The sequence below is a fragment of the Didymosphaeria variabile genome (assembly GCF_027946475.1).
Source record: "Didymosphaeria variabile strain IMI 356815 chromosome Unknown scaffold_3, whole genome shotgun sequence".
NCBI lineage: Eukaryota > Fungi > Ascomycota > Dothideomycetes > Pleosporales > Didymosphaeriaceae > Didymosphaeria > Didymosphaeria variabile.
In genome coordinates, this window is record NW_026611622.1 from 4565418 (window position 1) to 4577247 (window position 11830).

An 11830-nucleotide genomic window follows, 5' to 3' on the forward strand; every position below is an offset into this window, starting at 1 on the left:
GACTGATCATGCTTACGCAGCCATCTTCTGCCCAAACTTACTCCGCGCGATTATGCTTCTGAACCTCTTTCCGAAAACATAGGCTGGGATGGTCAAGGAGCACACTGCGAGGTTGATGCATGCCAGCGCCACAAACACCGTCTTCGGCCCAACCTGCATCATCCACCCATTCGCATACGTAGTCGCCAGGAACGTGAATATCGCCTTTGTGAAGTTGATAGTGACAAAGGCCTGGTTCGCATCGGTAGGATGGCAATCGATAACATATGTGAGCGAAGCCTGCGAAGCGAAGGGCACGGAGAACGAGTAGATGGAGAAGAAGGCCATGACCTGGTAGATGGAGGCAGCGTTATGGAGCGAGTAGCCGAAGCCGATGAAGCCGACGGTGGCGAAGGGGACGGCGACGAGCATGAGGACGAGGCGGAATTCGGGCTCGAAGACACCGTTGTTGCGGCGGGCCATAAACTTAGCAGCCCAATCGGCCATCCAGCCTGAGAGCGGCGAGCCAATGAAGCCGACAAGGAGGAGGGGAACGTTCGTAAGACCGATTTGAGCGGGGTTGAGGTTGTAGGGGGGCAGTGACAGGGCAGTGACCGCGAGGACCGAGATAGTCAGGAGAAAGGTGAAGTATGTTCCGTAGACGACGGTCGAGAAGAGGACGGCAGGGTAGGCGATGAGTGGGACGGGCTTCCAGACGCCTCTCCAGAACGACTCGGGTGAAAGGCGGCCGTGGAATAGGCGCAATTTGTCGCGATATGTTTCTTTCTCGGAAGTGTCAATCTCGAAGAACGAGCCCTTCTCTTCGATCTGAATCTTTGGTCCTCCAGTGCGAGGACCATTGTAGGTGGTCTCGACAACAACGAAGTAGAGACCGACCATGATAGGAACATATATGATCGCCGAGATACCGAAGGTCGACTCGAAGCTGAGGTTCTGGATGATAGCCCCGGAGATCGTTTGGCCGAGCAAGACGCCGGAAGAAAGCATCATCCCCCAGATGGACAGGCGAGTGCCTCGTTGGTGGACGAAGAAAAGATCGGACACAGTCGACGTAACAAGAGTCTCGAGCGGTGCGGATGCCATACCTTGGATGACCCTCATGGCAGCAAGTTGCGGAAAAGACTGATCTAGTCAGAATGAGTCGGCGATTTTGCAAGGGAGCTTACATGGACTGAGCCAATCATTTGACCCCATATACATGTCAGGAAAAGGATAACAGATGAGATGAACAGGAAAGGCCGTTTGCCCCAGATGTTGGCTCCGGATGCAGTGACTGCGCTCATTAACGTTTCTTCAAGGCAAGATTAAGGGGCGGAGATCCCAACATACAGAATGTAGTAGCGCCAATCCAGAAAGCAAAGAAACCAATAATCAAACTCGACGCCAGGTCAATAGAAACGCCGTATGTTGCTACGATGACTTGAAGACCAGGTGTCACTGCATGCAGGACGTGTCAGTATAATGAACATGAGCATGAGAGGTTTCGTCATCTTCCAATTCCAACAGCGATAAGTTTCCTTATCAGACGAATTGCGTGATCTTTTCCGTGATCACAATCTCTAACGGAAGCGCAGAGGACGTGACTCAAGGTTTGACGTACCCATAGGGCCAAGCCTGTCAAAATCAGTATTCAAGCTGATAATGTGACTGTTTGAATCACTTACGCAGTAGTCACGCCAGAAGCAAAGGCGAGTAGGACTATGATAGACTCTAGAAGTACATTAGCAGCTGGCTTTCGTCTTCTTGTGGGTATGTGGTACCTTTCCAAGCGCGAGACCTGCTTTATGTCAGTTGAGATGCAGATACGTGAGCATAAGGTCTTACCAGTTGAGGGGATCATTCGGGTCATCAGACGGCTGTGGCTGAAGGATAATGTCGCCATGGCGCTTCAGTGTGCTATCGTTCGCTTGATTGTCTGCGTGCGAATGTTAGTAATGGGCATTATTTTGAAGTGTTGGTTCATACCCTCTTTCGCGCCGATGGTGTAAGTCCCTGGCGGCGAAGCCATATGGGGATCATTTAACACGCCTAGACCCATGATGAATTATCTACAACGCACGAGAAAGTAAAATAAAACCAAGAAAGGACTGCCAGCAGCCGGACTAATCGAAAAATAACGAATGAAGGAGTGAAGAAGTGTATGGCAAAGGAGAGACTCGTAAACAGAAATCGAGGCCAGCTCTTGGTGTTGTTGCGACCTCTGGAGGGTCATATCAAATATGGCATCCAGGCAGTGATGCGCGTCCCACTGGCTCGAAACATCAATGAGAACGCGCTACGCCGGGAGCTGGTGATCAACGAGAAGCAACAAGGTTTCAGTGCGCGCTTTGACAGATTGACAGGGCTCAACTACCGTGACATGCTGTACATGCTTGGGAGTTGCCGGGATGCCAAGACTTTATATGGATCTCAACACGGCACGCGTTTCATGGAAGCAAGCCTGGCCTGGTTTACTTTTCTAGAAAACGATTGGGCTTCGACACATTCCGATGTCCAATATGCTAGATAGATAATTCTCCGATTGAGATCGTTCGTGAGGGGGTGGAACCAAGAAGAGTTTGTATAATTGCCGCGTTGTGCTGCTCACTCTCAATGCTGGTCCGGGGCCACCTTCACGGTTGTCGTATGTATCAAGGCTGGAGCCCCGAAGCTCAGACTTCTATCCGCAGTGGGGCTCGGCAGAAGATCATCCCACCGGAATGTGGGGGACGCTGATACTAGTGGTCTGTATAAGGCAGTGCGTTCGGGGAGATTGTCGCGGAAGCCAAACTTGGGTAACACATGCGTCCGATGAGGAAAGCTAAACAACATATCGGTTCGATTTGTAAGATGCGATGTGATATCGCTCGCATCAGAGATGCAGGTTATGTCGCCTGGTCCGTAAGGCATGATGTTCGATCAGGGTTGTGTCACCAATAGTGTTTCTCGGCCACGCTTCCTTGTGCAGAGCACCAACACGTTGCTTGATCGTTACTCTGGAACGCTGGCATGCAGGTATAAGACAAGGTGGCAAGTGACAATGATGTGTAATGTCTAAGAGGGTGCCAAGTTTGAGCGTGCGCTGCAGTGCGGAATTGTCCCGAGAATGCGCATAGACGCTAGCGGCTAGCTAGATTGGGCCGAATGGGGTGGCGTGTTGCTTTCGGGAGTTACGCTGACACTCAACTAGGAACAACTTCTACTTCATATGTGTGTTTCTTATCTATCATAGTTCAAAGAGATCTAAAGCGTACACAGTACCACCATGTCACGTTCTGACCTATCTGCATACATGTAGATTCATCACAAGGAGCTTCTCGACATGTTTGATTCTAAGCAATGCGTACGAATCAGTCGAGTACCGCAGCTGAATTCTACATAGTACATAACAATAGCGGGATGACAAATGGGACTTAGCCCAGATTTGAACACTCACCACCAACTTCCTCGTTCCCCAGCAAAAGCACAGTACGACAGAAGCTTCTACGCGATGACGCCATCGGACCACGCGTGTAAAATAGACGAGGCGGCTTTCATGATGTTGCATCAAATCAACATCACAGACGAAAAAGAACCAGGCAGTATTTAGAGCAATCTGAGCTCTCCATCTTCTTGCAAACAAACAGACAGTTACTCTTCAACCAGAGTCGCTCACAGCAAACCTGCTCAACCATGGTGACTGAGATCAGCGCGTCCTCAGACTTCCAGGCTCTTCTCAACGAGCACACCTACCTCATCGCCGACTTCTTCGCGACCTGGTGTCCGCCCTGCAAAGCCATCGCCCCCCTCTACGAGCAGCTCTCCAAAGCCCATTCGGTACCCAGCAAGGTTGCCTTCGTCAAAATCAACGTCGATGATCAGCCCAAACTTGCAGCGCAGTTCCAGATCTCGGCAATACCGACTTTCTTGATCTTTAAGGATGGTAAGCAGATCGAGGAGGTCAGGAGTGCGAATGCGCCGGCGCTGAAGAGAAACGTGGAGAAGATTGCGGTCGATGTGAAGAGTGAGGGGTCGCAGGAAAAAGCGGATGAGAAAATGGAGGAGGAGCAGCTTGACTTTGAGGACGACTCTTAGTGGAGTTATAGCATGATGGGTGGAATGGGTGGAAGGTGTCGTCGAGCTAGAATGGATGTGGCACTGCAAGTGCTCGATCAAGGACCTTGAGGAAATCGTTGATACCCACGGGAAGAATGAACATACGATGTCTTTCAAAGACAATGATTAATTCAAACCGTTCGAAGACATGAAGGGAATCTCTGCAATATGAATCTATTCGCTGCGACGCCTGCAAGTACGCCTTGTGCAACTGCTCTGGCACTGAACAAGCGCCGCACATACCTACCCAATCGCCACCAGCTTATGTGTAATTGTCTGTTGACTGGCCTGCCATCGTTCAGAGACGCATCGAATCCCATTCAAAGCGTGTTTGTCTCACATTTCGTATCGATTGCCGATTATCAATCCTACGCTTGCAGCAAGGTGTCCACGCCAAGACCTCCGCCACTTGCCCGCACGACCTGCCACAAAGCTCCAGCTCAAGCTCCCACTGCATAAATCCACACCCATCTGAGGCCCCAACCATTCTTGGAGCTTCGCAACACTGCACAATGCTTCTCAACCGCTTACTGCCCGCGGCCATCGCGCTGCTGCCGGCCCTCATCTCTGCGGAGAACGTCCTCGATCTTACACCTAAGAACTTCGACGATGTCGTGCTGAAGTCCGGCAAGCCCGCCCTCGTAGAGTTCTTCGCCCCGTGGTGCGGACACTGCAAGAACCTCGCTCCCGTATACGAAGAACTCGCCACAAATCTGCTCCACGCGAAGGACAAGGTCACTATTGCGAAGGTCGATGCGGATGCACACAAGGATCTTGGGAAGAGGTTCGGCGTACAGGGCTTCCCTACATTGAAGTGGTTCGATGGCAAAAGCGATACGCCTAAGGAGTATGACAGCGGACGGGATCTTGACAGTCTGGCGAAGTTCGTGCAGGAGAAGAGCGGTGTAAGGTCGAAGGTCAAGGCGAAGCTTCCTAGCCAGGTCGTTATTCTCGACGACAAGAGCTTTAAAGAGAAGGTTGGAAAGGATCAGGATGTGCTCATTGCTTTCACGGCACCGTGGTGCGGACGTAAGTTGGATGATCAAGCATACGGGGGCGGAGGATGCTAACAATGGACGCAGATTGCAAGAGCCTCAAGCCGGTCTGGGAACAGCTCGCCAACACCTTCGCCAACGAGCAGGGTGTCACCATTGCTCAGGTCGACGCCGAAGCCGAGAATAGCAAGGCCCTCGCCAAAGAGCAGGGCGTCTCGTCATACCCCACTATCAAATACTTCAAGAAGGGCACCACCGAGCCTCTCCCCTATGAGGGCGCCCGAGCCGAAACCGACTTTGTTGACTTCCTCAACACCAATGCTGGCACCCACCGTGCTGTTGGCGGTGGTCTCAACGCTCTTGGTGGCACCATCGAGGCCCTCGACGCCATCGTCACAAAGTCCAAGGGCGTCTATGCCGACGGCCTTGAAGAGGCCAAGAAGGCTGCGGAGGGTCTTAAGGACAAGTACGCGCAGTACTACGTCAAGGTCTTTGAGAAGAGCAGCAAGAACGAGGGTTACGCCGACAAGGAGTACAAGCGTCTGCAAGGTCTTATTGGAAAGGGTAATCTCGCCGCTGAGAAGCTTGACGACTTGATCAGCAGGAGCAACATCTTGAAGAGGTTCCTTCCTACTGGTGACGAGGACGAGAAGAGCGAGTTGTAGTTTAACACAAAAATGATGTGTCCCCACGTTTCGCTGACTCTGAAGAGAGATACATGGGACAACGGAGGAGACGTCACGGTCACTGGGGTGCAAAGCGCAAGCAACCGGCGTGGTTTGCCATACTCAACAATTGGAGTACACCCTGAGCTATAGCGGTTGCTCGGACTAGGCATGTTGATAGAATGCGGGTCTTGGTCCGGGACTCCAAAATGCCTTCTTACTTGATAGATTGCGAAGTGTTACGAAGGAATGTATAACGTATCGAATCATTCAATGCCCGTGTTACCGTTGATGCGTGCTCTAATTCGTGATCATGTTCCCCCATACCCAACCCTTTCCTCCGACGCCTAGACAATGTAAAGACAGCCGCAAGCCGTCGCTCGGCAGTAGCTCGAAAACAACCGCACGACGACCCGCATCGAGAATCACACTCGACTCGTACCCCTTGGTGCGCTACTTGCTCGGACCACTCGCCTTGCTCCCGTCCCCAGTCTGGATCGTAGCCTCAAGATTGTCCAGCCGTTGCGACATGTCCTCCACTACAACATGATTAGCCTTTCCCCCACGCCTCTAGATAATCAACTTACTCTTTGCAAGCAACTCGCTACTAACGTTGGAAAACTTGTGCTGAAGCTGGGTAAGGAGATCGTCGACGACCTGTTGAAGCTCGGCTGAGCTGTCCGTGCTGGAGTTTAGGGCCTGGTAGATTGTTATTAGTATGAGAGAGGTTGAGGGGTTTGAGGGTAGGCGCACTGAGGCATCGCTTGTGGTGCGGTCTGTTGATGGACGTGTTGACATGGTGGGTTTGGTGTGTGAAGGATAATTCTGCGAGTAACGATCTTTTGAAGTCTTCGGTCTATTCTGATTGTGTATGCAGCAGTCGGTCGGTCGATATGCAGCAACGGCAGGGCGTACAATCTCACGACAACGGAAGGTGAATGCTCGAGGTCCGCACCAGCCACGTGATACGCCCCGGCCCGCGCAGCTTCCTACGCTACACACCGCCTTCCGCTAGCGCTGGCAGAACTTTCTTTGCGCCAAGAGTTCGAGCTTGAATTTCCCACCACCACCGTCTAGCAACACTTTTTCCATACTTTACCGTCTCACATCTCCCAGCTCCGATATAATTCTACGATTGCGACATGGCGCGCAGCAAACTTAAATCAGCACTCGACAACGAGAAGGGCCGCAATATCAAGCTCGAGAAGCAGCGCAAGCAGGAAAAAGATGCGCGCAAGCGCAAGGAGCAAAACAAGCCGGCAGAGGACGATGACTCGGAAGCGGAGGGAGGTGTAGCTCTAGAGCAGGAAGTGAAGGTCTCCTCGAAGAGTGATGGAAAGGCGAAGAAGGGAAAGGCCAACGGTGTGAAGGCTGCGGCGCCGACAGAAGAGGCTGAATGGGAGACGGACAGCGAAGACGAGGAAGCCAGCGACGATGATGAGGAGGTTCCATTCGATCTCTCACGCCTTGAAGACAGCGAAAGCGACGTGAGTGGGGACGACGAAGAGGATGAGGAGGTGGCGGAGACATTGGGTGCGGGAGATGACGATGAGGATGAGGACGAAGAGGCGGAAGACGACGAAGATGGTATTGCGCTCTCGGATATCGAATCGCTCGCCGATGAAGACAAAGCCGATATCATACCGCATCAGCGCCTCACCATCAACAACACCGCTGCCCTCACCGCAGCTCTGAACCGCATCAAGCTGCCCTACTCGAAGCTCGCCTTCTCGGAATACATGTCGCTGACGACTGATGAGGATGTCGAGATTGAAGACGTGGACGACGATCTCAACCGCGAATTGGCATTCTACAAGCAATCCCTGTCCGCAGTTAAGGACGCACGCAATCTGCTAAAGAAGGAGGGCGCGCCGTTCTCGCGACCAGCAGACTACTTCGCCGAGATGGTGAAGGACGACGAGCACATGGGCAAGATCAAGCAGAAGCTGATGGACGAAGCCGCCGGCAAGAAGGCATCGGCCGAAGCCAGGAAACAGCGCGATCTGAAGAAGTTTGGAAAGCAGGTGCAGGTTGCGAAGTTGCAGGAGAGGGCAAAGGAGAAGCGCGACACCATGGACAAGATCAACCAGCTCAAGCGAAGTACGTATACCGTAGGCTTATCGAAAAGTGATGTGTTAATAGTACTGCAGAACGATCTGGTGCCGAAGTTACCAACACCAATGAAGAAGACCTCTTCGACGTCGAGCTTGACAAGTCTGATAAGCCCGACCGTCGCGACCGCGAAGGAGGCGGCAACTTCAAGCGCCAGAAGAAGAACGAGAAGTTCGGTTTCGGCGGTAAGAAGCGGCACGCAAAGAGCAACGACGCACAGTCGAGCGCAGACGGCCGGGGCTTCTCACATAAGAAGATGAAGGGCAAGGCGGGCGGTGCAGCGAAGAGGCCGGGTAAGGGTCGAAGGATGAAGAGCAGGTAGAGAGGAGAGGATCCACGCAGTTATTATAGCATGTATCGGCGCTTGGGCGTTTATGTAGGATGATGAAGGGCAAAAGTGAGGTACGTTGTGCCGATTCATCAGCATAGTGGGAAGGATACCATTCAGCAACATCTGTCATCACCATTTCAAAAGATTTCCAGATCAGTCCCTTTGTCAATATGGCCAGATATTAACAAGCGTGCCTCCCCAGCTAGCTATTGTCCAAGTACACGCATGCTCAACGATCATTGAACAACGTGCTACTGGCGTAGGTACCCAAGTGCAATCACGCTTCAGTATCGATGAGAACATTTAGCAATTATCCATTATATCTTCTGCATCCTTAACGGTGTCCGGGCTCCATCACTAATACAGTGCTGACGTAGTCCAAAGATAATCTGTACGCACCCGAGGCAGGATTGATGTGCGTAGAGCTACACTCCACAAATGTCACATTTAGTCCTACTCTTTCGAGTTGTAGTCCTCAACTGATACGTCGAAGCCCGCGCTCAACGTCACGCTCAGGTATGCTTGAGCCTCCACGACGACTTGAGACCCCTGTCGGCGTTCTTCTCGTCCTCATCGAAACGCGTCAACGCGCCTTGAAGACCATCAGTCTCGAAGAATACCCGGACTTCCCACTTCGCACGAGGGCTGATGGCCTTTAATAGTAGGTTAGCTTGTAATTCATCTCATCTTGCAGAATAGACTTACCATGCTAAGGCCTCCGCCAGCGCTCATAGCGGGGAACGAAGACGTTGGCTTAGGAGGGTCATCTTCGTTAGCAAGCAAGTCACGCATGGTCTGCTCAGCAGCATCGCGCGCTTCCTTGCGGTCGGTGTACGTGCCGACGATCTTGCTGGTCGAAGACTAGTTGGACTTGATAAAAATTCCGAGGTAGAAGTAGGGACGGGTTCAACTTACCCATCCTTTCGCGCCCTCAGCTTCCAACTTGCCAGTGAAGGAACATACGTCGTGTAGTATGGGCCCGGCTGAAGTGACGGTGAAGACAGATTTTGGGAGCATAGAGCGGACATCCTGGTTGACTTCGGTGACCACCTCGAACACGGTGAATTCCCCTTGCTCCTCGTCTTCTACCACTACGAGCTTGGTGAACCCGTGTTTGCCAGCCTTCTCGAGCTTCTTGTCTGCGGATGGCGAATGTGCGCGTACGGTCGACAAGATGTTGGAGAATTGAGGAAAGGGACCATGCCACTCGAAGGCATCAGTGTGCGGGGTCGAGATTGTCAGGTAAAAGATGGTGCCAGCAGAAGCGGCAGGAATGGTCAAGTCATTATCCGGGATGTTGATCTTGGGCTTGGGGTCATCGAAGTTGATCTCATTGGCGAAGAGGTCATCGTCCATGTTCGGCGGCTGAATATGTTTGTGGAATCGGTGGGTATTGGTATGTAGAAAAAAGAATATCGTGAACGTTTAGTGCTGTAAGGCTCTGTCTGTCATTCAATGGCGGGAGTGCGGCTCCTTTATATAGATACCCATAAAAGAGATTCGCCGTGAAGGCTGGTCAGTGTAAGATGCGAAAGCCGAGGTGAATGGGAAAGAAGCTTGTACACCACGTCATAACATCATTGCCCCCGGGCGTATAAAACAATAATGTTTCGTCGATTAGATTAGATTAGAGAGGTTAACACGGCAGGTACTTATATAATTGGATAAGTGTTTGCCGTTTGCCAGTCGGTGCTACATGCAAAGGGCATGACATAACTTCACACGATCATGTATGCGCTTGAAAGACCACGGTCCCTCTTTGCCTCACACATGTAGCGATAGAGCCTTGTCGTGGGCTGCAAGATGTCGTAATGGGTCAGCAAGGCTGAAGGGCCGATGCTGCAATTTACCCCGAAAACGACAGCACTAACAAGCCAAACTGCTAGAAGCTCCACTCTCCAAAGTGCAAATCACTCTCGCAGAAGATGACAACTTAGAGCCAAAATCAACAGCAAGTGTAAGCCCGTGCACAAGACCGTTCAAGACAAGCTTGATTTGAAGGGAGCCTACGCCACAGACGGACGACATCTGGAATGAGCCTACCAAAGATGGCGCTCATTTTCTTGCTATCGTAAACACCATCAGAACCCTTCATCCGAAGATTCGTAATTCCTGGTTTCCTCAATATCAAGCGCACAGAGCGCTATACGCGTGGTGAATATGCCGTAAGTACCGACGTACAGTGACAGGATTGATAGAATAGGTTGGAAGTCTGTATCCGAACAGCAGCAGGCGTAATCGAGCCTGCTGATGTAGATGAATTCGAGTGTAGAGATAGACGGCACGCAGATCTTCAAGCAGTAGTCAAAGACCTATTCATCGGGAATAGCGCAAGTCGCGAACTATGCTAGGACCAACTACTTTGCTCAGATCGCTCCATCTCCCACTCCATCATACCCTCTTCAGCCTTCCTCAATATAAATACATCGTTATGCTTGTCCCCATACTAAGTGCTAAGCCAATGTTATTTGTCCCCCGAACATAGCGTCAGACTCGCGCAGTACGGCATGGAGTGAGAAACGCCATCCGATCCGCCTTGTGTAACGAGTGCTCAGGTACAACATGAGCTCAGTGGAACGGATTACTCGTGGACGTTTCCCCTTGGTGATCATGCGCGTCGGCCACGCTCGAACCTGGTGATGTTCGGTTGCAGGCTCAGAGTGCCCAAGTAGTATCCGTCTGGTGTACAGAGGGGCAAGATATCTTGCAGATGTTTCAGCATGTTTCAAAGCTATCTCTGATATTAACCGATAAACGTACTTGGTTGGCGTTGCTCTCGGTGATGTTGATGAATCCGGTACAGCGCCCATGCCGTTGGTGGGATTGCAATGAAAAGGGCGATAAGGCCGATAATGCTTTCTGGATTCAGGGACATGCTAGCAGCAAGAAGATTAGACGTGCAATTGATAAGCGGTAAGGCACTTAGAAGATCTGTCGGATAGGCGAATGTACTAAGGAAGGTGATGACAGTAACGAAAGCGATTGTGTATTCGTCCTGATCCCGAGACTTTGTATTTAAAAGACAGCAGGAGTTCAAATGATGGAAGACACACAATATCAGCTGTCGCGCATCGGGCATACTACCGGGCAGCAGAATATGCATGGTGAAACAGCTATGGCTGAGGAAGAAAAGAGAACGAGGCAACCTCACAGCTCGGATCCTTTATTCTTCCTTGGCCTCAGAATTGGGTTGAAGCCAGGGTTCAGACTGAACCGACCTATCACGTAAATCAGGAATTTCTGCTTCGAGCCTAGCTCATGGCAGAGCTCATAGCAGGCTGACCGGCTCTAGACGTAGGACCTAACATATTCAGAGTAGTACAAAGGAGGCGCGGGGTCAGCTGGAGCCAAGATTCTACAGACTGTCGCTCACTAAGTTCCTTCCCCACATTATCATAGCTCTGGGTACAAATTTTAGCTTACATATATATTACAGGAGGCTGAACACTAGCCTACTTATCTTTTTAACAGCTTGATGCCCTGTTTTGACGTCTATTAGGTCGTGAGGGAGGAAACCACGCAGCCAGCACCACTCCGCCGTACTGAAGTCGTATTCAGCGACCTTAACGATATTGATGTACCTGTCGCGCATGCGGCATTGTATGCTTTCTCAGATGAAGAGGCAATCAAGGATATCTGCGGTCTTGACGCGG

General features: G+C 51.4%; 5 protein-coding genes across 5 annotated transcripts; 3 read left to right on the forward strand and 2 right to left on the reverse strand.

Moving 5' to 3' along the window:
* Positions 1-12: 12 nt before the first annotated feature.
* Positions 13-1101, reverse strand: N0V89_004858 (uncharacterized protein; the record flags this gene model as incomplete). The annotated part of the gene is made up of 1 exon (XM_056213639.1): positions 13-1101. The coding sequence occupies one exon, from the start codon at positions 1099-1101 to the stop codon at positions 13-15; it is 1089 nt and encodes a 362-aa protein (XP_056073947.1).
* Positions 1102-3651: 2550 nt separating this feature from the next.
* On the forward strand, positions 3652-4053 carry N0V89_004859 (uncharacterized protein; the record flags this gene model as incomplete). The annotated part of the gene is made up of 1 exon (XM_056213640.1): positions 3652-4053. One exon carries the CDS (start codon positions 3652-3654, stop codon positions 4051-4053), a length of 402 nt encoding a protein of 133 aa, XP_056073948.1.
* Positions 4054-4586: 533 nt separating this feature from the next.
* N0V89_004860 (uncharacterized protein) lies at positions 4587-5734 on the forward strand (the record flags this gene model as incomplete). Its single annotated transcript, XM_056213641.1, has 2 exons — positions 4587-5103; positions 5157-5734. The coding sequence occupies 2 exons, from the start codon at positions 4587-4589 to the stop codon at positions 5732-5734; spliced, it is 1095 nt and encodes a 364-aa protein (XP_056073949.1).
* A 1142-nt stretch (positions 5735-6876) lies between these two features.
* Positions 6877-8168, forward strand: ebp2 (rRNA-processing protein EBP2; the record flags this gene model as incomplete). Its single annotated transcript, XM_056213642.1, has 2 exons — positions 6877-7834; positions 7885-8168. The coding sequence occupies 2 exons, from the start codon at positions 6877-6879 to the stop codon at positions 8166-8168; spliced, it is 1242 nt and encodes a 413-aa protein (XP_056073950.1).
* A 915-nt stretch (positions 8169-9083) lies between these two features.
* On the reverse strand, positions 9084-9907 carry N0V89_004862 (uncharacterized protein; the record flags this gene model as incomplete). The annotated part of the gene is made up of 2 exons (XM_056213643.1): positions 9084-9542; positions 9902-9907. The coding sequence occupies 2 exons, from the start codon at positions 9905-9907 to the stop codon at positions 9084-9086; spliced, it is 465 nt and encodes a 154-aa protein (XP_056073951.1).
* Between the last annotated feature and the right edge of the window lie 1923 nt (positions 9908-11830).